The following is a 25,000-nucleotide window of genomic DNA, read 5'->3' as shown; positions in this document are numbered from 1 at the left end:
TGGAACGTCACCTCTCTGTGGGGGAAGGAGCCGGAACTAGTGCGGGAGGTGGAGCGCTACCAGTTGGATCTGGTGGGGCTTACCTCTACGCACAGTCTTGGCTCTGGAACCGTACTCCTGGATAGGGGTTGGACTGTATTCTTCTCCGGAGTTGACCAAGGTGTGAGGCGTCTGGCGGGTGTGGGGATACTCACAAGCCCCTGGCTGAGCGCCGCTAAGTTGGAGTTCACTCCGGTGGACGAGAGGGTCGCCTCCCTATGCCTTCGGGTTATGGGGGGGGGGAACTGTTGACTGTTGTTTGTGCCTATGCCACAAACAGCAGTTCGGAGTATTCGGCCTTCTTGGAGACCCTGAATGGAGCCCTGCAGGGAGCTCCAGTAGGGGACTCCGTAGTCTTGCTGGGAGACTTCAATGCACAAGTGGGAAACGATGGAGACACCTGGAGAGGCGTGATTGGGAGGAACAGCCTCCCTGATCTTAACCCGAACGGTCGTTTGTTGTTGGACTTCTGTGCTAGTCATGGAGTGGCCATAACAAACACCATGTTCGAACATAAGGATGCTCATAAGTGTACGTGGTACCAGAGCACCCTAGGCCAAAGGTCAATGATCAATTTTGTGATCGTATCATCTGATCTGAGGCCGCATGTTTTGGATACTCGAGTGAAGAGAGGGGCGGAGCTGTCGACTGATCACCATCTGGTGGTGAGTTGAATCAAGGGGTGGGGGAAGACTCTGGACAGACCTGGTAAGCCCAAATGGGTAGTGTGGGTGAACTGGGAACGTCTATAGGAAGACCCTGTCCGGGAGATCTTCAACTCACACCTCCGGCGGAGCTTTTCAGACGTGGTGGACCCCGGTGGTCAGGGAAGCCATTCGACTGAAGGAGTCCTTCCGGGTTATGTTATCCGGGAGGACTCTGGTAACAGTTGGAGGGTACCGACGGACTTGAAGGGCGGCAGCTTCTGCCATGGCAGAGGCAAAGCAGCGGGTGTGGGAGAAGTTCGGAGAAGCTATGGAGAAGGACTTTCGGTCTGCACCAAGGTGCTTCTGGAAAACCGTCCGGTACCTCAGGAGGGGGAAGCGGGGAACCATCCAAGCTGTGTACAGCAAGGGTGGGACCCTGCTGACTTCGACTGAGAAGGTTATCGGGCGGTGGAAGGAGCACTTTGAGGAACTCCTGAATCCGACTAATGCGCCTGTTGGAAGCTGATGGGGGACCATCGTCAATTTCCTGTTGGAAGTCACTGAGGTAGTCAAACAACTCCACAGTGGCAAAGCCGCAGGGGTTGATGAGATCCGTCCAGAAATGCTGAAGGCTTTAGGTGTTGAGGGGCTGTCTTGTTTGACACGCCTCGTCAACATTGCGTGGAAGTCTGGGACAGTTCCAAGGGGATGGCAGACCGGGGTGGTGGTTCCCCTATTCAAAAAGGGGGACCAGAGAGTGTGTGCCAACTACAAGGGTATCACACTTCTCAGCCTCACTGGTAAAGTCTACTCCAAGGAGCTGGAAAGGAGGGTTCGGCCGATAGTCAAACCTCTGATTGAAGAGGAACAACCGACCAACTCTTCACTCTCGCAAGGATCCCGGAGGGGGCCTGGGAGTACGCCCAACCGGTCTACATGTGTTTTGTGGATCTGGAGAAGGCGTATGACCGGGTCTCCCAGGTGATACTGTGGGAGGTGCTGCGGGAGTATGGGGTGATAAGGTCACTTCTGAGGGCCATCCAATCCCTGTACGCCCAAAGCAAGAGTTGTGTCCGGATACTCGACAGTAAGTCGGACTCGTTCCCAGTGAATGTTGGCCTCCGCCAGGGCTGCGCTTTATCACCAATTCTGTTTGTGATTTTCATGGACAGGATATCGAGGCGTAGTCGTGGAGGAGAGGGGTTACAGTTCGGTGGCCTGAGGATCTCATCGCTGCTCTTTGCAGATGATGTGGTCCTGATGGCGTCATCGGTCTGTGACCTTCAGCAATCACTGGATCGGTTCGCAGCCGAGTGTGAAGCGGTTGAGATAAGGATCAGCACCTCAAAATCTGAGGCCATGGCTCTCAGCAGGAAACCGGTGGATTGCCTACTCCGGGTAGGAAATGAGCCCTTACCCCAAGTGAAGGAGTTCAAGTATCTCAGGGTCTTGTTCGCGAGTGAGGGGACGATGGAGCGAGAGATTGGCCAGAGAATCGGAGCAGCGGGAGCAGTACTGCAGTCGCTTTACCGCAACGTTGTGACGAAAAGAGAGCTGATCCAGAAGGCAAAGCTCTCGATCTACCGGGCGATCTTCGTTCCTACCATCACCTATGGTCATAAAGGCTGGGTCATGACCGAAAGAACGAGATCACAGATACAAGCAGGCGGAAATGGGTTTTCTCAGACGGGTGACTGGCGTCTCCCTTAGAGATAGGGTGAGAAGCTAGTAGAGTTAGTAGCTAGTAGAACCGCTTCCCCCATTTGAGTTGAAAGGAGCCAGTTGAGGTGGTTCGAGCATCTAATAAGGATGCCACCTGGCCGTCTCCCTAGGGAAGTGTTCCAGGCACGTCCAGGTGGGAAGAGACCCTCGGTGGAGAGATTATATCTCCTCACTGGCCTGGGAATGCCTCAGGATCCCCCAGTCGGAGCTGGCGGATGTGGCCCGGAGAAGGGAAGTTTGGGGTTCCTTACTGAAGCTGCTGCCCCCGTGACCCGACCCCGGATAAGCGGTAGACGATGATGGTTGGATGGATATATATATATATATATATAGTGATAATAATATATATATATAATGATTCTTTCTTTCTATTTTTCACTTATTCTTTCACATATCATTTTCATATATTTTTCGGATTTATAGTTTATTTATTCTAAGAAGTCTTTCTCAATATATAAAGGATAACTTAATCCTTCAGTTTATCACAAACATTAAAAATTAACACATCTGGAGTTAAATGGTTTCACAGAAAGTATAAAGTAGCACAAATATTCAAGTAAAGTACAAGTACAGAATTGTACTTAAGTAAAGTACTTGAGTAAATGTACTTAGATACTTTCCACCACTGCTCCTAAAATCCTATAGTGTTATGAATGTGAAGTAGATATTTGTCAATTATGTGATGAATAATCAGAAAATTACAACAAATGTGGTGTTTAATTAATGCTCACACATACTAAAGTTAGTACTATGAAGTACATGTACATGTTAATGTAATGTTTGGTAAAAAATAAAATACACCATGCACACTTAAAATGATACGTTACATAGATTTATGATTCAAAACATATTCTTACCTTTAACCTGCCAACATTATTGCTTCTTAATTAACATTACATCTCTTTCAGGGTCTTATTATAAGATGTAATGTAATATAATTTGTATATAATAATTATCTAAAAACACAGAAAACTGCAGCATGGTACAGAGTTTAGACCATAATGTGCAAATATTAAAGCTTATAAAACACAGACATGACACATAATTTAAAAATAGAAGAAATATATAATATAAGTATATATATAAAGAAATATATACAAATACACACAGATATTAAGTATATGTACAGAAAATGAATCCTGTATGCAACATAAATAAAGTTTTTCTCTTTTTGGAAACGTCAGCAAATATGAACATTGATATAAAAATAGAATTGTCATGTTTTCCTGTAGTGATCTTTAACGTCTGCTGAACAGCGTCTCTGTGGGGGAAGATCAATATATTTAAGAATATCATTATATTTAGATATAATCATATTTATACATAGAATTATGCTATTATATAAATATAGTTATATTTATATATACAACTATGTTTATAAATATAATTATATGTATACATATATATAAGTATAATTTATTTTATAATTTATTTTATAATTACAATTGTATTAATATATAAATATAATTATATTTATATATAACTATATTGATATATATTTACAATATAATTATATTTATATAATTGAATTTATATATATAATTATATTTATAAATATCAGTTATTTTAACTCTAATGTATGGTGTAGTTGAATTATTAATGAGATGCAGGTGTAGTTTTGATAATTAATGAGATACAGGTGTAGTTTGATGATTATGAGATGTAGGTGTAGTTTGATGATTAATGAGATGCAGGTGTAGTTTGATGATTATGAGATGCAGGTGTAGTTTGATGATTATGAGATGCAGGTGTAGTTTGATAATTAATGAGATGCAGGTGTAGTTTTGATAATTTATGAGATGCAGGTGTAGTTGGATGATTATGAGATGCAGGTGTAGTTTGATGATTATGAGATGCAGGTGTAGTTTGATAATTAATGAGATGCAGGTGTAGTTTTGATAATTTATGAGATGCAGGTGTAGTTGGATGATTATGAGATGCAGGTGTAGTTTGATGATTATGAGATGCAGGTGTAGTTTGATGATTATGAGATGCAGGTGTAGTTTGATAATTAATGAGATGCAGGTGTAGTTTTGATAATTTATGAGATGCAGGTGTAGTTGGATGATTATGAGATGCAGGTGTAGTTTGATGATTATGAGATGCAGGTGTAGTTTGATGATTATGAGATGCAGGTGTAGTTTGATAATTAATGAGATGCAGGTGTAGTTTTGATAATTAATGAGATGCAGGTGTAGTTTGATAATTAATGAGATGCAGGTGTAGTTTTGATAAATAATGAGATGCAGGTGGAGTTTGATGATTAATGTGATGCATGTGTAGTTTGATGATTATGAGATGCAGGTGTAGTTTGATAATTAATGAGATGCAGGTGTAGTTTTGATAATTAATGAGATGCAGGTGTAGTTTGATAATTAATGAGATGCAGGTGGAGTTCTGATAAATAATGAGATGCAGGTGGAGTTTGATGATTAATGTGATGCATGTGTAGTTTGATGATTATGAGATGCAGGTGTAGTTTTGATAATTAATGAGATGCAGGTGTAGTTTGATGATTAATGAGATGCAGGTGTAGTTTGATGATGAACGAGATGCAGGTGTAGTTTGATGATGAACGAGATGCAGGTGTAGTTTGAGCTGCAGGTGTAGGTCTATGATCACTCACCTCGTTGGGAGTTGTAGTTCACATTTTCATAGACAGGGTGGAGGAGGTTCTCCTGCTCACAGCGGAGCTTTTTAGCTCTGAGAACGTCACGAACACACTGATGGAGGTACGAATATTGACCCTGAGGAGGTGGAGCAGAAACTACGTCACAATAACACTGAGGGGGTGAAGAAACTACGTCACATTACACTGTAAACAAACACTAAAACTCCCATAATGCCCTGCTGACCTCCGTCTGCACCATGTGTGAGCGGTGAAGCCGCAGGTCAAACACAGAGCCGTAGACGTCCAGCGTGTCCTTGGTGTCGAGCTGCTGCAGCACTCGGTCCAGAACTATGAAGGTCCCTGTACGACCCACACCAGCACTGACACACACACACCAAACTCCAGTCAAAAAACACTGTATTTAACAAGTAACGAATAATGAGATGTAATAATGACTAATAATGAGGTGATGGGGAAGTTTTTTGGGAGTTGTCATTTCTGGAACACATTAGCAACTGAAATCAAATTGATTATAAAACGAGTTGAAAGCTTTCAACTCTGTACTGGAACGCTGTTCGGCCTTATCAAATAAACATTTATTTTTAATGAAATTCAAACTGAAAGTGAAAAAGAATATTATTATATAATATCTACACTACAATATGTCCTCTAAGGCAGTGGTTCCCAAATGGGTGCTGGGATTTTGAAACAATTAGGCCTATTGCATTTAACTATACACAAGGTTTGTAATTTACTTCAGTGTTTCTACCCCCTCGCACGGAGCTCCGACAGCACTCGCACCGGAGCTCCGACAGCACACCCCCCCTATTGTTTTTGGATATTTGGGGAGTTAGGTGGTCCGTGAGTGTTTTTATATTGGTTAAGTGGTCCTTGGTCTGAAAAACACTGATTGAGAAACACTGTTATCGAGGGTATTTTGCCCGGATATGAATACAGGTGTGCCTTGAGATTTTGGCTTGGTCTTTGGTGTGCCTTGGCCACAGAAAGTTTGGGAACCACTGCTCTAAGGAAAGATCAACTTTTTTTAGTGAAGACAATAACTTCCAATAACTTGTTTTATTTCTCAACACCCAGCCGTGCATTCACATGGAGACAGTTTGTACATGATAACAAAAACAAAGGCAACAACAGACGTCACTGATTTACAAACTGCAAAGAGGACAGATAACTAACATGTCGTAATGCACAGACTATAATAAAGTGTATTGAGGTGGTATGTTGGTGTAGTGTACCTGCAGTGGACCACGGTGGGTCCAGATCCAGGACTTCTGTTGACGTAGTCCCGCACGGTGCGGACGAACTGGATCAGGGACTGCGTGGTTTCTGGGACTCCGTGATCGGGCCACACCGTGTAGTGAAACTGACGGACGAGCCGCGAGAAGCCCAGCTGCTCCTCCTGACACACACACACTCACAATTATATATTATTTATTTGATGTATTTGTCTTTATATTCAGTGAAGTCCCCGGTGTTAAAGTCAGAGACACAAATTATAAAACTTTATTGAAGAAGACGTACGCTGCAGATGTTGAACTCTCGTATGGTCCACTCAGGAAGAACCGACTCTGACAGCATCTTGACGACCAGGTCGCCGTAATACAGAGGATCCAGATCCAAGGGCCAGTAGTGATCACACTTCACCTGCACACAGGGAGGGGGAGTAGGTACACACACTCTGTAGTACACACTCTGTAGTACACACTCTGTAATATACACACACTCTGTAGTACACACACACTACACTCACTCTGTAGTACACACTCTGTAGTACACTCTGTAGTACACACACTACACACACTCTGTAGTACACACTCTGTAGTACACACTCACCCTGCCTTTCTCCACACACTGCGTCACCATCACCACGTTGTGTACGTTCTGCTCCCAGATCATCTTCCAGAAATCATCTTTAGTCCCCGGCAGAGGACCCTGCGTGGCTACGTACTCCCGCCGGAAGTTATTCCCCTGAAACATACACAGTATATGTTTTTATATATGTATATATAAACATATAATATATACAGTATTTATATGTTTATGTATATTTATTTATTTGCTTGTTTATATGTTCATGTATATGTATATTTATATGATTATGTATATGTATATGTATTTAAGCTTTCACATGTGATTAAAGCTACTTTAATTCAGTAAAAATAATATGTTATTATTATTATTTCTATTACATTAATGCCCTCATTAATTTATACATCAATGTACTTTTGTTTCTTAGTTGTAGTTTGTCAGCTGAATTATTTTTGTCTTTTCTTTAACTTTAATTAGCTTAATGTCTTTCATGCTATTCATTGTTTCTAAGTATTGTGTGTGTATTCTCTCCGTTGCTCAGACAGAGAAACAGGAAGGATCTTACTGGCATGTAACTGGCGTTGATGTAGTCGGAGCACGGATCATCGTCCACGTAGGAAAGCTTCACCCGCGTGGAGTCATCTGGGCTCAGAAACACAGTCTGATTACACGTCTGTGTGAACACATGAGGCTTCGCTCGCCGCTGTAATCCTCCAGTCAGCAGAGTTCATGTTTCATGCTGTACATAAATATATCTCAGCAGAAACAGCTGATCATGTGACTCAATTGTTCCTCACAACTTATTCTGCAAAAAAGTTTCCATTTAGCATCAGCGCTTTTTACTCAAGAGAGAGCAGGAAAACGTTTAATTATTATAAACAGCTTTTCTAAATGTGTATAAAATACATTATTGTAAACATGGCTCGTGACACTGGAGAACTTCTTCTTCTAGTGTTTTCATTCAGTCTTAGTCCTTGTTAGTTTTATTTTTATTAGTCCAGTTTTAGTTGACTGTGTAACTCACAGGGCAGGATGTTGTTGTACCGGTTCTTGCCGCGGTTCTCCGGCAGCAGAGCCGAGTCCAGCGGCTGATTACGGCCGACGTCCTTCAGGTCCTGACAGGAAGTAAACAACAACAACAAGAGTGTTTAACAGAACTGAGCTCTCACGCTCTCACACATATACAGCACTGCAAGTCCTCAGGGGGTCCCACAAGGTTTAGTTCTGGGCCCTCTACTATCTAGTCAAAATGTTGCGTATGTTGGATACACACTGTATTACACACTTTACTACACACTTTATTGCACACTTTATTACACACTTTATTACACATTTTATTGCACACTTTATTACACACTTTGTTACACACTGCTTATAGCAGCTGACGTACTGAATGATGAGATATGGGTTAACACAGACAATAATTAAATAATTAAAAAGCCGAAAATGTCCCTACTGATGCACAAAGGTTAAACACACACACACGCACACGCACACGCACACACACACGCACACACATATATGTATGCTGACTGACCTCGTACTCCTCTGACAGCAGGTAGTTGGAGTCGGCCTGCAGTTTGTTGTAGTGACTCTCAAAGTTCAGGATCTTGATGGGACTGAAACAAACTTAAAGTTTTAATAAAAAAACAAACTGCTGTAAACAGAGGAGACGTTTGATTTCTCACCTGGAGACTCGACGGTTTCTGAGGAAAAGAAAGAAAAACACAAGTTAAACTAATTTGTGTAGTATTATCTTCAGTAGTACTACAGTACAGTATGCAGTATTATCTGCAGTATTACTACAGTACAGTATGCAGTATTATCTTCAGTAGTACTACAGTATAGTCTGCAGTAGTATTACAGTACAGTATGCAGTATCCTTAGTGTTAGTACTACAGTACAGTATGCACTATTTTATGCAGTATTTTACCCTCTGACTCCCAGGTGGACGCCTGATGTCGGCCTCTCTCTCCTCATATTCATCCTGACTGTCGTTCTCTCCTGAACTCTGAAACACAGCAGGACGTTTTATTTATCACCTGCCTGTTGTCCAATCAGAGCCTTGGACACCCCCCCCCCCGATCAGCACACAAGAAACACACTTTTATTTTGTGTAAAAAGTTGAATCTCGTACGGAAGCCCTGAGAGGCAAAGAAGTAAAAAATCTGATCCAGACCCCATGTTGTAAATACTGAAAGCATTTTATTATTAAATATTTATAAAACAAACACATGACATACAAACAAAATGCATCAGCCGAAACTTTGTTTTGACAGTAACTAACATTAATTAACACTGTGATTAGTGTTAGTGATGTGTGTTGTGTTTCAGTCCAGCAGAGAGCAGCACCGAACTGACAGTAATTAAAGTATTGTGGATACTCACACTTTGCGAGACTTTTGTATGCAGACCAGCAGAGCGGTGACTCCCACCATCATGAGGATGAGGAACATGCCGGCACTGACGCCCTCGATCACACCGCTCAGAGGCTCTGAGGGAGGAAACAATAAAACACATAAAGGCTTTTAATCTGAAGAGTTTCATCAGTTTCCTCCTTCAGTAAAAAGCAACAGCTCTGAAAACTCAACATTTACGACTCTTCAGAAGTTAACAGATTAATGGAGGAAATATCTGTCTGATGGTAAAATCTCATCTATGTAAAGGTTGAGACAGATTTAAGTGTAAATGTCTTTCCAACAGTAGGATATATTAAATATTTATCCAGCTCACCGGCCTCGGTGACCACAGGTAGTGACAGGTACGTGTCGCTGTACAGCGAAGAGCTCAAGTCTTTTTTGTCTTCATCAAACAGCTGAGTGAACGCTCGAACACTGAGCCTGCAGACACAAACACAGGACATACAAACCTCCTGTAATATTACTGAATTAATATGCTTTTCATTAATATGTAGGTAATACACATGGACGCCCTGAGAGGCAAGTGAGAAAGAATTCATTCTGATGATCCATTTCTAAGTCTTATCTTAGAGTCATGCTGTAATGAACATGGGATCAAAAATTGTGGTTTCAATGGGGACATTTTCTGTCCTTAAGGCTCTGATTGTCTGTATTTTGGATACACACTTTATTATACACTTATTATAAGAGCTGGTGTTAAAAAAATATTTTTTTAACTGACACCCTTGCTAAACGTATACCATATAAATTAATTAATTAAACGTCTTTGAGTTACTAGAAAAGCGCTATACAAGTCTAATGTATTATTATTATATTATTATATACATTAAAATATCAAAATGATCAACAAATGAAAAAAACTCTGGAAAAGAAGTGCGATGAAGAAAAATAGAAAAGGCCTCATATAAGTAATATTATTACTATTACTATTATTATTATTATTATTATTATTGTTATTGTTGTTATTGTTATTATTATTGTTATTATTATTATATATCATGTCATGTAGTACCTGTATGCAGTTTTGGGTTTTAGTGGGCCATCACAGAACTGGTCCAGGCCTGTGTTGCTATCTGCTGGTTCCAGCTCGGGGTCTCTGCAGTGGCAGGACCCCCCCAGTGAGTCCATCCCTGTCCCCACGCTCAGCTCGAAGCTGTGGGAGCTGCTGTCGCTGCACTTGCTGGGGAAGAAGCTGGTCTGGTAGGATTTTATGGAGCTGTTGGATTTATATTGCAGGTATGAAGGCAGAGGGTGCTGCTGCTCCGGGTGCTCCTCACCTACACCTGCAGGTATCAAAGCGTACTTTTACTTTTAATTACAAACACATGTTAATGATAAAGATAAAGGTACAATAAGTACAAGAAGGTACAAGAATTAAAGAATGTACACGAAGTAAAGAAGGTACACGAAGTAAAAAAGGTACAAAAAGGTACAAAAAAGTACAAGAAGGTACAAGAAAGCACAATAAATAAAAGAATGTACAAGAAGGATCAAGAGGGCATAGGAAGGAACAAGAAGGAACAATAAGCACAAGAAGATACAAGTACAAGAAGGAACAAGAAGTACAAGAAGGAACAAGAAGGTACAAGAAGGTACAAATGGTACAAGAACAAACAAGAAGTTACAAGAAGTACAAGAAGGTACAAGAAGGTACACTAAGGCAAAATAAGCACAAGAAGGTATAAGAAGTACAAGAAGGAACAAGAAGTACAAGAAGGTACACTAAGGAAAAAGAAGCACAAGAAGGTACAAGTACAAGAAGGAACAAGAAGTACAAGAAAGAACAAGAAGTTACAAATGGTACAAGAAGGAACAAGAAGGAACAAGAAGTACAAGAAGGTACAAATGGTACAAGAACAAACAAGAAGTTACAAGAAGGTACAAGAAGGTACACTAAGGCAAAATAACCACAAGAAGGTATAAGAAGTACAAGAAGGAACAAGAAGTACAAGAAAGTACAAGAAGGAACAAGAAGTACAAGAAAGTACAAGAAGGTACAATAAGGCAAAAGAAGCACAAGAAGGTACAAGTACAAGAAGGAACAAGAAGTACAAGAAGGAACAAGAAGGAACAAGAAGTTACAAATGGTACAAGAACGAACAAGAAGGTACAAGAAGTACAAAAAGGTATAGGAAGTACAAGAAGGAACAAGAAGGTACAAGAAGGAACAAGAAGTACAGGAAGGAACAAGAAGGTACAAGAAGTACAAGAAGGCACAAGAAGGTACAAGAAGGAACAAGAAGGTACAAGAAGGTACAATAAGGAACAGTAAGGTATAAGAAGTACAAGAAGGAACAAGAAGGTACAAGAAGTACAAGAAGGAACAAGAAGGTACAAGAAGGAACAAGAAGGTACAAGAAGGAACAAGAAGGTACAAGAAGTACAAGAAGGTGCAAGAAGATACAAGTACAGGTACAGAAATGAGGTGGTTTTGTGATTATTTCATTCATATTTATTTCAGTGGGAAATTTTTGGTTCAGATTTCCTGAATATGGATCCCTGCTCACATTCACACATGAGCCGATGCAGGAAATGTTCCAGAACATTTCAGGGATATACCATATACCTCCTACCTTGGGACTCGGTCACCACCACGGTGAAAAACTTGATGGCTCCATTAACGTCACTGAACCAGCTGCAGTTGAACTTGAAGAAGATGGAGGACATAGAGACGACAGTGGAGCGGTCACTGACCCGAGTACTGAGGGGGGGCACCGGAGGCCCTGCAAAAGGTAGTAAAATATTAAAGATACATAAAGATATTAATAATAAACAACAACATTAATGACAAATACAAATATTAATAATAAATAAAAACATTAATGATAAATAAAAAATAAAAAATAATAATTAAGATACATAAAAACGGCAGCGTGCTTACGGTCGATCATGGTCACCACGCTGTCCCGTGCCTCCTCGCTGGTCGTGTGGTCTGAGATCACCTTCACGGAGACGGAGTAGCGTTTGTGCGGCTCCAGTTGCGTGATGAGGTAGCCGGTGGCATCTTTGCCGGTGCGGCGGGAGTATACAAGGACCTGAGAGTCCTGGTGGAGACACTCGATGGTGTACGAGTCGTAGTCGGCCTCTGGGGGCCCCCAAGAGCAGGAGATAGAAGTGGAGCTCTGAGGCCGACAGTGAAGGCTGTGGACCCGCTCCGGCTCTGCAGCAGGAGAAATACTGTCAATGTAGTGTGTGTGATAAATCTATTAATACACACTGTGACGGCCTCAGAGGTGGCTGTCCTGTCCTTCCCAGGCTGTGTGCTTCACCTGTGTTTCAGGAGGTTGATTGGTAGAGCTGAGACCTCATCATGTCCTCGTCACTGATTCAGCACACCTGAGCAGGCTGGGCTCAGGCTATAAAGAAACCTGCAAGATCTTCTCTGTCTCTTCCCTCTGGCCTGCTGCCTGCTATTTGTATTGTGCTTGTGCTTTGTGTATAATTTACTTAAATTAAACCATATAGAAAAGTTATTTGATTGTGTGGTCTCCCTCCTTGTCACCTCCTCTCGAGCCAGAACACATACTGCAATACTCTGTGGTAAATATATTTGCAGTACTCTGTGGTAAATATATTAATATACACATACTGCAGTATTCTGTGGTAAATCTGATTAATTCAGTGATGCTTTTTGGTTTTGACATAAAATAACGTGAACTTTCCTTAAAGATGTGTGAACAGTAAAAATGATCTTCCTGCCTTTAATGAACCTTTGAGACACAATAACACATATATAATCTAAAGTGCTGCCACCTACTGGTCCGGATGCTGTTGTGGATGGGTGTGCTGAAGGTGGGTGTGGCCCCCCCGTGCTCCGCGGCCTCCCGGGGCTCCGTGGCCCCGCTGATGCTGCGGAGGCTGAAGGTGTACAGGCGTCCGGGGAACATCCCTCTCAGGATGCGGCTGCCGGAGGTGCGGCTGTGGTACGGGTTGATGACGGACAGCCGGTCCTGAGGAGTCCACTGCAGGTCGAAGTCGTCGTAGTCGGAGTTGAGGGGGCCACTCCACGTGATCTCCAGGGAGGTGTTGGTGACCCCCCCGAACAGAAAGGAGGTGGGAGGCCTGGGAGCTGAGGAAGACAAACAGATGTTAATGTGTATTTCATGTTCCTGCACAGATTACTCTCTCTAGAATCAGACTTCTGGACTAAACTATGTTGCTGGTACTCAGTGAAGCTTCATTAGAGATGGGATGCCAAAGGGGTCTATCATTGGTCCATTGCTGTTTACATTTATATAAATAAAATAATTATTTCTAATTAATACTTCAATGTCCAATTGTTTGCAGATTATATTCTTTTATATGCGGGTCTGCAGCGCCCCCTGCTGGCCAGAGACAGTGGAAATATCCTCTAATAAAAATATTTTTGATAGTTTCTGTTCTGTTCAAGTTCTTATGGATGAATTGTTCTGAAGTATCAATCTTCCACATATATTTCCTCTTTGCATATGACTACATATCTCAGACTGCAGTGAAGGCCTTTACACAGCAGGGTGGCGTGACAAATAAAACACACAAAAATGCTGAATACTCGCTGGAGAATATTTCCAATAATAATAATAATAATAATACATTTTATTTATAAGCACACTTTTCATTTGAATAAACAAAACTCAAAGTGCTACATAGTAAAATTCATCTTTTTGATGATGGCCTCAACCTCTTGCTGCGAGATGTCAGTGAAGCGGCAAAGAGGCTGGGTAGATCCGGGCTAGGGGTTGACAGTCGGGACTGGCAGAGCAGCGGAGTTGGAGAGGAGAGAGCGGATGGTATCTACTTTTTTTCTAAAAAATGCAATGAAATTATCACACTGCTCCTCTGTGGTGTCTTGGTGTAAGGGAGTTTGTGGTTTGAGTAGATGATTTAAGGTGGAAAAACGTAGCTTGGAGTTGCCAGGGCTATTGTTGATGATGTTGGAGTAGAAATGTGACCGTGTGTCTCTGAGGGACTTTGCGTAGGCCTTTTGGTGGTCTCGGTATGCCTGTCTGTGAACAGTGAGTCCTGAAGCCTTGAGGCGCCGCTCGAGGACATGTCCCGCTGTCTTCATCTTCCGCAGCTTGCAGGTGTACCACGGGGCTGAGCATGAGAAGGTGAATGTTCTGGTTTTGACAGGCGCATGGAGATCCAGGAGACTGCTCAGAGATTTGTTGTAAAAGTCCACAGATTCATGTGAGATTTATAGAGGAGAGATGCTGGAGATCCGAGGTCATGGTGTCCGGGTTGATGTTTTTCAGATTTCTGAAATGGATTTGACGCTTGGGTTTGGTGTAGGGAAGCAGGAGTGGCAGATCCATTGTGATGGATAAACTCTAAACTCTTCATACCAGAAATGATGTGAATCTTTGACAGTGTCAACACTAGTGAAATGCTCTGAGTAGTAAACAGTTACAGTGTATATGTGTCTTTTATTGTGAAAGGTAAGAAGGAAAAAGTGGATGTGGTTGAAAAGGGTTAATCAAGTTTGCCGTCTTAGTTCAGACTACGGAGCCTCTGTGTTGTTTTTTTATAATCCTCATAAATATAAGTGCAACTCAACTCGTTCACCAGAACCTGATTGTTTCTGCTTTGTTCACAGAGCCAAAACTCAGAAAAATTCCAGAAAGAAATTACGTTGTTTCTCTCTACCTTATATTTGCGCTCTGTGTGAAAGTATTTATGACAAAAGCAGAAAAAGTGTCTCACCGGTCCGGCCAAGTGCGCTGGCTCTGTTGCTCAGCTCTCCACTGAGGCTCAGCACCTCGGCTCGGTACAGTCGACCAGGTACGAGGCCTGAGAAGACAAACTTGGTGACCTCTGAGCCCAGCTGCTGCCCGGGCGGCTGCGTGCCATCGGGGTCGTAGAGACACAGCAGGTACCCGCTCAGATCCCCCCCGCCACGATCCCAGTTCACCCACAGAGCGTCAGACTGGTTTCCACAGTGAGTCTGCAGAGACAACACGGCTGCTGGGACTGAAGACCAGACAGAGTACAAAGACTTCAATCTCAGCATGTTCACTGCCTGTAAATCCATACTCAGGAAATACTGCATACACATTAATAAATGACTGTTGGGCTTTGTCTCTCAAAGTATTTTGTAAACTAAATTTTATAAGTGCTATACAAATAAAGTTGTAGAAATATTATTGATAATAATAATAATAATGTTAATAGTAAAAAAAAAAAGAATAATAATGTCAATAATAATAACATTAATAATAATAATTACAAAAACAATGCTAATAATAATATTAACCTGTCCTGGCCCACACAGCTGATTGGTTGCTCTGCTCTCCGCTGTGTGTCACCACCACCATCCTGTACGGAGCTCCAGGTCTGAGCCCCTGGAAGGAGCACTGCTGACTGCTGGACTGGCCACGTCGTCTCTCCTGCAGTGAGTTGTCACTTTTATACAAGAAGATCTCATAAACGTCAAACTCTCCATCAGGTGGAGACCAGTGGAAGGACAGACTGGTGGTGGTATTGACTTTAATGGACAGATCAGTGACAGCTGCAGGGCCTGACAGGAAGAAAAGGGAGGGGGGGTCTTTAACCTTTACTGGAAATATTATATGTCGAAATATAGAAACCAAATTACATCTTTTTTTTTCAAAACATTATGACTTTATTGGTGAAGTTATCAGAATTTATTCAGATTATTATGAATTATTAAAACTTATTTTCTTGACAAATTTCTTCTCTGAAAAACCGAAACTTTTTCATGTAATAATATTTCCTTTATTTTGAAACACTCTTACTTTTTATGTCAGAAGTTCTTTTCTTGACAAATTATGTTTTATTTTTAAGCTTTATACGAAAAACCCTTCTTTTATTGACCAATTAAGACTTTTTATCAAAAATATTATGACTTTTTTTTCTCAAAATATCAATTATTAAAATATTATTATTATTACTAAAACTTGACTCTTGAAATATTCAGAATATTTTTGTTTTTGCTTACAGCGGCCCTAATACTCATCGTATCCTTATCTTATCTTAGAAACAGGAAGTCTTACGTGTCCAAGCTTCGGCACTGACCCCCGGGCTGTGGACCCCCCCGCTGGTGGTCTGCACCAGGACTCGGTACTTCTTGCCCGGCGTGAGGCGATCGAACCTGAGTCTGGTGTGTCCGGAGGGCTGAGAGGAGTTTATCACCAGACCACGGTCATCCAGGAGCTGCAGGACGTATCCGTCAGACACTCCCAGAGCCTCCTGCCAGCTCACCTGCAGGCTGCGGGTGGACAGGAGGTCCTCCACCTGCAGCCCCGTTACCGCTGAGGGCACTGAACACAGGGACACCACAGGGACAACACAGTTACACGATCTGCAGTACACAAGATATTATATCATGTAGTACAGTATTCAACATATTATCTAACATATATATAATATACAGTTCTGCAGTACCAGTGCGTCCGACGGCCGTCCTGTTGTTAAGCAGCTCTCCGCTGACAGACTGTACCGTCAGGCTGTACGTCTGTCCCGGCTGCAGCGAGCCGAACGTCAGCTCGTTGTGGTGTTTGAGGACAGCCCGGTTGTCCAGCTGTCTGTCCCCTCTAGACAGAAAGACAGTGTATCCGTCCACATCGCCCTGACCGGGGGTCCAGCTCACCTTCAGGCTGCTGCTGTCTCCACTGTTACTCACATGGATGTTCTTCACTTTACTGGGAACTGAGGAGGGAAGAGACACTCTTAAACCACAGCAGTCTGTTACACTGCGACAACAGAAATATCTTCTCCTCGTCACTTCAGTCCTCACTCAGAGGATCTCACCGGTACGGCCCTTGATGAACTGGGCCCTTTGGTTGGGGCCGCTGAAGGTGGACACCAGGATCTTGTAGAGGCGTCCCGGTGTGAGTGAGGACAGCACACACTCTCCCACACCGCTGCCCAGCGTGATGGGAGGAAACACCTTCATGTCGTTGAACAGCAGCTGCACCTCGTAGTGGTCCACGTCACCCGGAGCAGGAGACCAGATCACCCGCAGGTCCTCGGTACCCTGCCGAGCAAGAGCCAGGGACCGGACTGCCGCCGGGACTGCAGGATGGACAGCAGAATAATTAGTCCGTCTCACACAGGTAACCATTGACAGCGCTACAGCTATGACTTAATTTCGTCAGGAAATCATGTTAAAAACAATTAGATCGTCTCTGGAGAGAAAACAGGAAGTTGTTCAGTATTTTGATTGTATTGCAATTCATGTGTAGGTGTCCATAAACCTCATTAAAGAGTTATTTTGAAATAAAATCAGCATTAAAGTCAGCTGAGGCCGCAGCAGTAAAGCAGTCCTGATTCAGGTAACTTCTTCTCCGGTGCAAAACATGTGTACAAACTTTAACTGTACATGTTCAGCCCAGCTGCTGTATTTGTGAAGACTCTTTCACGTAAGTATTCACATGCAGTTTGGTGACATAAGTAATGTAGTATCGGTGACCCGATATTTAGTGACCTGACATATACATGTATTTGTTGGAGAGATGAGCGTGTACACCTGCGAGCATACAACTATGTTATCCGTGGTTAAACGTCAAATATCGAGGCATGGACTCAGAGTTTAGTGTTTTGTATCAGAGATCCTCTCCAGACAAGGTCACAACAGCTAACATTTAACTGAAAACGTCTTTTCAATGTAAGTGTCTGTCAGAGGGGCCAAAGGTCACTCACAGGTCCTCCCGTGGGTGGAGGTGCTGGCTTCATACTTCCCGCTCCGAGTGATCACCAGCACAGTGTACAGTCGGCCGGGTACCAGGCCATTAAACACACACTCGTTCTGCGTCTTCAGAACTGTCTGGTTCTGCAGGAACACGTTGTTGTGTTTGATGAAAACCTGGTACAGGTCGAAATCTCCGGCGGCATGACGCCAGTACACCTTAAGGTAGTCGTCACGAGCGGCGTGGGTCGCTGTCGGGCTCTGGACTGGAGACGGCTCTGAGAGGAGAGGGGGGAAATTACACTGTTAAATACTGACTAAAGCTTAAATATCGTGTACATCCAGCCAGTAGACTATTAGGGCTTTTGCAGGTAAAAAATAAATAATGACGGAGCTGGGCGAGGGGGGGAATATTCAGAGAAGAAACTCAGAATTTCTGACAGTTAAGTCTTACATTTATGGAAAAGAAACTTGGATAATAAATATTCCAAATTTAGGAGAAAAACTGTAAATATTCTCTGCAATTATAAAGTTATATATTTGCGAAAAGAACTTGCATATTCTTTGAGCTAGAAGTCATACATTTACAACAGAATGTTATAGTTTTTTTGTCAGTGAAACTCATGTCTTAATTTTGCTGGAAGAAGCTTCGGTCTGCAGGGGACTATCTGAAAAATGAAACTTTGCAATGTGATTCATCACTAATGAGATCCTGGAGGTTTTAGCCCAGAATCAGCAGCTGTTAGCCCAGAATCAAAGTATTATCAGAGACATGATTAGGCAGGTCGGGGTTACGCAGGGACTCAGCGAATGTACGTACGCGTCCTCTCCTGGATGAAGGTGCGATTGAGCTGCGGGCCGCTGCGAGAGGAGATGGAGATGTTGTAGAGACGTCCCGACACCAGAGAGTTGAAGACGCATTCCGGGCTGGATTTAGAGACGGGCACGGTGTGCAGCGTCCTCTGCCCGTCTCTCAGCGTCACCAGGTAGCTGTCCACCTCCCCGGCAGCTGCTCGCCATGACACGCTCAGAAAGTCCATCCGGCCGTTATTACTGACCGTCACCTCCCCCACTGCAGCCGGGGCTGAGGGGGAGACAGGAAGAGACAGGTGGAGAGGGGGACAGGGGGAGACGGGGGAAGCAGGGGGGTGAGACAGGGAAGCAAGGGGGGACAGGCGGGAGATGGGAGGGATTTATTTTTATTTAAACATCTCACTGATTATTTCTGAAATAATATTGTTACTACAGCTGTAGATTTATATCTTTATTATTTTATCACAGGTAGACGACATAGAGAGACAGTCTGAAGTCTGAAGGACAGGAAGTCTCTAACGGACAGGAAGTCTCTGAAGGACAGGAAGTCTCTGAAGGACAGAAGGTCTCTGAAGGACAGGAAGTCTCTGAAGGACAGGAAGTCTCTAACGGACATGAAGTTTCTGAGGGACAGGAAGTCTCTGAGGGACATGAAGTCTCTGAAGGACAGGAAGTCTCTGAAGGACAGGAAGTCTCTGAGGGACAGGTAGTCTCTGAAGGACAGGAAGTCTCTGAAGGACAGGAAGTCTCTAACAGACAGGAAGTCTCTGACGGACAGGAAGTCTCTGACGGACAGGAAGTCTCTGAGGGACAGGAAGTCTCTGAAGGACAGAAGGTCTCTGAAGGACAGGAAGTCTCTGACGGACAGGAAGTCTCTGAAGGACAGAAGGTCTCTGAAGGACAGGAAGTCTCTAACGGACAGGAAGTCTCTGAGGGACAGGAAGTCTCTGAGGGACAGGAAGTCTCTGAAGGACAGGAAGTCTCCAACTGACCTTCACAGGTTTTTTTGTTTTTGTCCACACTTCCTGAAATTCTGCTGTTAGATTAAAACACACAAACATCTAACAATACTAAACACTTTTTTATTTATGCAGGTTTGTTCTGAATAAATTTGATCTTTTTCATGTTAATCCAGAATGGTTTACCCCCCTTTAATCAGGGATGGTTTTGACGTGGACGTGCTCACCGGTACGTCCCTCTGCGACCGTCTGCCTGGAGGTGAGTCCGGCTCTGACGGTGGTCACCACCACCCTGTAGAGAGCGCCGGCTCTCAGGGCGTGGAAGGTGATGCTGGTGGCGTCCGCCTGCACACTCTCGTTCTTGATGATGCTGCTGTCGTGGACCAGCAGCACACGGTATGAGTCCAGCTCCCCGGAGGCTCGCTGCCACTGGGCCCGCAGGCTGTCGGTGCTGCCGAGGTCCGAGAGCTGCAGCCCGGAGACCTGAGCCGGACCTGAGGACACACAGCTCATATCAACGGACTGCATCTTCATGTGAGAAAGCTCCTTGTAGTTGAACTGTCCAAACCTTCCAGCGAACTATTTGAGCCTTACCACGGGTCGGAACCACCAGGGGATGTAGCTGCATATTATACATATTGGACCGTATAATGTGAATAAACAGACGTACTGGTGCGTGCGGTCACAGAGGCGGAGCTGCTCAGGTTGCCGCTGTTGGTCATCACGGTGGCGGCGTACAGACATCCTGAGGTGAGGCCGTTGAAGGTGCACTCTCTGGCATCCCAGGAGAGCGTCCTCTGAGCCTCCGCGGTGGCGGGGTCCACCTGTCGGAGAGCAACAGTGAAGCCGTCCCATTCGCCGAGGGGGCGGCTCCACAGGACGCTCAGTGTGGTTTCATCAGCGTGGCGGACGAGCAGCTGCTGCACGGGACGGGGCGCTGCAGAAACAAATAATAATATATTCATATACAATATCATTTAAACAAAGGTTTTATTAGATTTTTTTTTTTTTTTTTAAGTTTCTCTGATGAACACACTCAACAAAAAAAGAAATGTTAACTGATACATGTATAAAGTTATAAAAGGTGTAAATATTAATGCAATAAAAGTTGTGAATGTGAACTGACCCAGTCGTCCAAGGCAGCGTGCCGTGTTACCCAGAGTGCCGCTGTGAACTGTGACCTCTGCCTCGTACAGTCGACCCGGCACCAGGGCGAGGCCAGGCGCGGAGAAGGCGTGCTGTCGGCTCAGTTTACTGACGGTCCGGTTCACCAGGACCCCCGACCCATTCCTCAGCAGGACGCTGTAGTTCTCCCAGTCTCCTCCGGGGGGCGACCAGCAGAGCCTCAGCGTCCTTCCGTCACCGAGAGGCGTCATGGAGACAGACGCCACCGGCCGAGGGACTGAAACATGACAGGAAACACAAAGTCTGAGACACCTGAACACAAGAAGAACTAGAAACGGCATTTTATTATAATGAAAAGCTGTTGTGAATTTCTGGCTTAAATGTGTAAGAAGAAGAAGAATTTGTCCTCCAGAAATGTTAAGTGAACATGCAGCTCTGCTACTTTCAGGCACAAATATCCAACATTTTGACCTAAAATGATTTATGAAGCGTGAAAATTGTGGGAATGGGAAGTTAAAGACAGAGAAGTACTTTGACTAAGCTTCAAAGAAGGTTTAATATTTTAAAAAGATTTCTAAGTTGAATTCCACCAATAATGTATAAAAGATATGAAACATTTTCAAACATGAACATGGCATAATAATAATGATAATAATAATAATAATAATAATGATAATGATAATGATAATAATGATAATGATAATGATAATGATAATAATAATAATAATAATAATAATATTAATAATAATAATGATAATAATAATGATAATAATGATAATGATAATAATGATAATAATAATAATAATAATGATAATAATAATAATAATGATAATAATAATAATAATAATAATGATAATAATAATAATAATAGTAATAAGGATAATAATAATAATAATAATAATAATAATACTATTACTACTACCTCTCTGGGAACCATCACCTTATCGTGGTGGAGAGGTTTGTGTGTCCCTATGAACCTGAGAGCTGTGTTGTCTGGAGCCTAGTGCTCCTGGTAGGGTCTCCAAAGGCAAATTGGTCTCAGGCGAGGGGCCAGGGTCGGACACAGCCCGAAGAAGCTACGTGGTGCCTCACATCCATCCATCCTGTGGGCCCACCACTCATGGGAAAAACCGCTGGGGTCGGGTGCGCTGTCACATGGGTGGCAGTGATGGTCAGGGACCTCGACGGACCAGACCCGGGCAGCAGAGGCTGGCTCTGGGGACGTGGAACGTCACCTCTCTGTGGAAGGAGCCAGAACTAGTGCGGGAGGTGGAGCGCTACCAGTTGGATCTGGTGGGGCTTACCTCCACGCACAGTCTTGGCTCTGGAACCGTACTCCTGGATAGGGGTTGGACTCTATTCTTCTCCGGAGTTGCCCAAAGTGTGAGGCGTCGGGCTGGGGTGGGGATACTCACTAGCCCCCGGCTGAGCGCCGCTACGTTGGAGTTTACCCCGGTGGACGAGAGGGTCGCCTCCCTACACCTTCGGGTTATGGGGGGGAAAACTCTGACTGTTGTTTGTGCCTATGCCCCAAACCGCAGTTCGGAGTATTCAGCCTTCTTGATGACCCTGAATGGAGCCCTGCAGGGGGCTCCAGTAAGGGACTCCCTAGTCTTGCTGGGAGACTTCAACGCACACGTGGGAAACGATGGAGACACCTGGAGAGGCGTGATTGGGAGGAAGGGCCTCCCTGCTCTAAACCCAAACGGTTGTTTGTTGTTGGACTTCTGTGCTAGTCATGGAATGGCCATAACAAACACCATGTTCGAACATAAGGATGCTCATAAGTGCACGTGGTACCAGAGCACCCTAGGCCAAAGGTCAATGATCGATTTTGTAATCGTATCATCTGATCTGAGGCCGCATGTTTTGGACACTCGGGTGAAGAGAGGGGCGGAGCTGTCGACTGATCACCATCTGGTGGTGAGTTGGATCAAGGGGTGGGGGAAGACTCTGGACAGACCTGGTAAACCCAAACGGGTAGTGCGGGTGAACTGGGAACGTCTGGAGGAAGCCCCTGTCCTGGGGATCTTTAACTCACACCTCCGGCGGAGCTTTTCAGACATCCCTGTGAAGGTTGGGGGCATTGAACCTGAGTGGGTGATGTTCAAAACCTCTATTGCTGAAGCTGCGGTGATGAGCTGTGGTCTCAAGGTCTTAGGTGCCTCAAAGGGCGGTAACCCTCGAACACCGTGGTGGACCCCGGTGGTCAGGGAAGCCGTCCGACTGAAGAAGGAGTCCTTCCGGGTTATGTTATCCGGGAGGACTCCGGAAACAGTTGCAGGGTATCGAAGGACTAGAAGGGCGACAGCTTCTGCCGTGTCAGAGGCTAAGCAGCGGGTGTGGGAGAAGTTCGGAGAAGCTATGGAGAAGGACTTTCGGTCGGCACCAAGGTGGTTCTGGAAAACCATCCGGCACCTCAGGAGGGGGAAGCGAGGAACCATCCAAGCTGTGTACAGCAAGGGTGGGACCCTGCTGACTTCGACTGAGAAGGTTATCGGCCGGTGGAAGGAGCACTTTGAGGAACTGCTGAATCCGACTATGGTAGAGGCAGAGCTGGAAGCTGATGGGGGATCATCGCCAATTTCCCTGATGGAAGTCACTGAGGTAGTCAAACAACTCCACAGTGGCAAAGCTGCAGGGGTTGATGAGATCCGTCCAGAAATGCTGAAGGCTTTGGGTGTTGAGGGGCTGTCTTGGTTGACACGCCTCTTCAACATTGCGCGGAAGTCTGGGACAGTGCCTAGGGGTTGGCAGACCGGGGTGGTGGTTCCCCTATTTAAAAAGGGGGACCAGAGGGTGTGTGCCAACTACAGGGGTATCACACTTCTCAGCCTCCCTGGTAAAGTCTACTCCAAGGTGATGGAAAGGAGGGTTCGGCCTCTGATGGAAGAGGAACAATGCGGCTTCCGTCCTGGTCGTGGAACAACAGACCAACTCTTTACTCTCGCAAGGATCCTGGAGGGGGCCTGGGAGTACGCCCATCCGGTCTACATGTGTTTTGTAGAACTGGAGAAGGCGTATGACCGGGTCCCCCGGATGATACTGTGGGAGGTGCTGCGGGAGTCACTTTTGAGGGCCATCCAATCCCTGTACGCCCAAAGCGAGAGTTGTGTCCGAATACTCGGCAGTAAGTCGGACTTGTTTCCAGTGAATGTTGGCCTCCGCCAGGGCTGCGCTTTATCACCAATCCTGTTTGTGATTTTCATGGATAGGATATCGAGGCGTAGTCGTGGAGGAGAGGGGTTGCAGTTCGGTGACCTGAGGATCTCATCACTGCTCTTTGCAGATGATGTGGTCCTTATGGCATCATCGGTCTGTGACCTTCAACAGTCACTGGATCGGTTCGCAGCCGAGTGTGCAGCGGTTGGGATGAGGATCAGCACCTCAAAATCTGAGGCCATGGCTCTCAGCAGGAAACCGGTGGATTGACTACTCCGGGTAGGGAATGAGCCATTACCCCAAGTGAAGGAGTTCAAGTACCTCGGGGTCTTGTTCGCGAGTGAGGGGACGATGGAGCGAGAGATTGGCCGGAGAATCGGAGCAGCGGGGGCGGTATTACAGTCACTTTACCGCACCGTTGTGACGAAAAGAGAGCTGAGCCAGAAGACAAAGCTTTCAATATACCGGTCGATCTTCGTTCCTACCCTCACCTATGGTCATGAAGCCTGGGTCATGACCAAAAGAACGAGATCACGGGTACAAGCGGCCGAAATGGGTTTTCTCAGACGGGTGGCTGGCGTCTCCCTTAGAGATAGGGTGAGAAGCTCAGCCATCCGTGAGAGACTCGGAGTAGAGCCACTGCTCCTTTACGTTGAAAGGAGCCAGTTGAGGTGGTTCGGGCATCTAGTAAGGATGCCACCTGGGCGCCTCCCTAGGGAGGTGTTCCAGGCACGTCCAGCTGGGAGGAGACCCCGGGGAAGACCCAGGACTCGGTGGAGAGATTATATCTCCTCTCTGGCCTGGGAACGCCTCAGGATCCCCCAGTCGGAGGTGGGGGATGTGGCCCGGAGAAGGGAAGATTGGGGTTCCTTACTGGAGCTGCTGCCCCCGCGACCCGATCCCGGATAAGCGGTGGACGATGGATGGATGGATGGATAATAAATATTATAATATGTTATAAAGTGTATGTTTAACTATACATAACTGTATAGTTAAATTTATAGTTATATCGTTTTTTTATGTAATGATATATTTCAATTTTGGAATAA

At 44.5% G+C, this 25,000-nt stretch overlaps 1 protein-coding gene across 1 annotated transcript in view; it reads right to left on the bottom strand.

Annotated features, from left to right (window-relative positions):
- Positions 1 to 3,106: 3,106 nt before the first annotated feature.
- Positions 3,107 to 25,000, bottom strand: part of ptprbl (protein tyrosine phosphatase receptor type B, like) — a 26,674-nt gene continuing 4,780 nt past the window's right edge. The window contains exons 5-31 of the mRNA XM_029433853.1: positions 20,791 to 21,066; positions 20,335 to 20,601; positions 19,892 to 20,158; positions 18,713 to 18,976; positions 17,907 to 18,170; positions 17,016 to 17,279; positions 16,650 to 16,913; positions 16,259 to 16,525; positions 15,499 to 15,762; positions 14,949 to 15,215; positions 13,024 to 13,335; positions 12,148 to 12,426; positions 11,840 to 11,989; positions 10,279 to 10,549; positions 9,580 to 9,686; positions 9,235 to 9,340; positions 8,780 to 8,857; positions 8,535 to 8,552; positions 8,384 to 8,465; positions 7,871 to 7,961; positions 7,412 to 7,488; positions 6,871 to 7,005; positions 6,559 to 6,681; positions 6,273 to 6,436; positions 5,264 to 5,399; positions 5,035 to 5,155; positions 3,107 to 3,669 (exon numbers count right to left, since the gene is read on the bottom strand). Coding sequence (XP_029289713.1) covers positions 3,647 to 3,669; positions 5,035 to 5,155; positions 5,264 to 5,399; positions 6,273 to 6,436; positions 6,559 to 6,681; positions 6,871 to 7,005; positions 7,412 to 7,488; positions 7,871 to 7,961; positions 8,384 to 8,465; positions 8,535 to 8,552; positions 8,780 to 8,857; positions 9,235 to 9,340; positions 9,580 to 9,686; positions 10,279 to 10,549; positions 11,840 to 11,989; positions 12,148 to 12,426; positions 13,024 to 13,335; positions 14,949 to 15,215; positions 15,499 to 15,762; positions 16,259 to 16,525; positions 16,650 to 16,913; positions 17,016 to 17,279; positions 17,907 to 18,170; positions 18,713 to 18,976; positions 19,892 to 20,158; positions 20,335 to 20,601; positions 20,791 to 21,066 — 4,937 coding nt within the window. The 3' untranslated portion in view covers positions 3,107 to 3,646. The remainder of the gene's footprint in view (positions 3,670 to 5,034; positions 5,156 to 5,263; positions 5,400 to 6,272; positions 6,437 to 6,558; positions 6,682 to 6,870; positions 7,006 to 7,411; positions 7,489 to 7,870; positions 7,962 to 8,383; positions 8,466 to 8,534; positions 8,553 to 8,779; positions 8,858 to 9,234; positions 9,341 to 9,579; positions 9,687 to 10,278; positions 10,550 to 11,839; positions 11,990 to 12,147; positions 12,427 to 13,023; positions 13,336 to 14,948; positions 15,216 to 15,498; positions 15,763 to 16,258; positions 16,526 to 16,649; positions 16,914 to 17,015; positions 17,280 to 17,906; positions 18,171 to 18,712; positions 18,977 to 19,891; positions 20,159 to 20,334; positions 20,602 to 20,790; positions 21,067 to 25,000) is intronic.

The sequence above is a fragment of the Cottoperca gobio genome, chromosome 6 (assembly GCF_900634415.1).
Source record: "Cottoperca gobio chromosome 6, fCotGob3.1, whole genome shotgun sequence".
NCBI lineage: Eukaryota > Metazoa > Chordata > Actinopteri > Perciformes > Bovichtidae > Cottoperca > Cottoperca gobio.
Note: the sequence above shows the minus strand (reverse complement) of the source record. Positions and strands in the feature narration are given on the sequence as shown.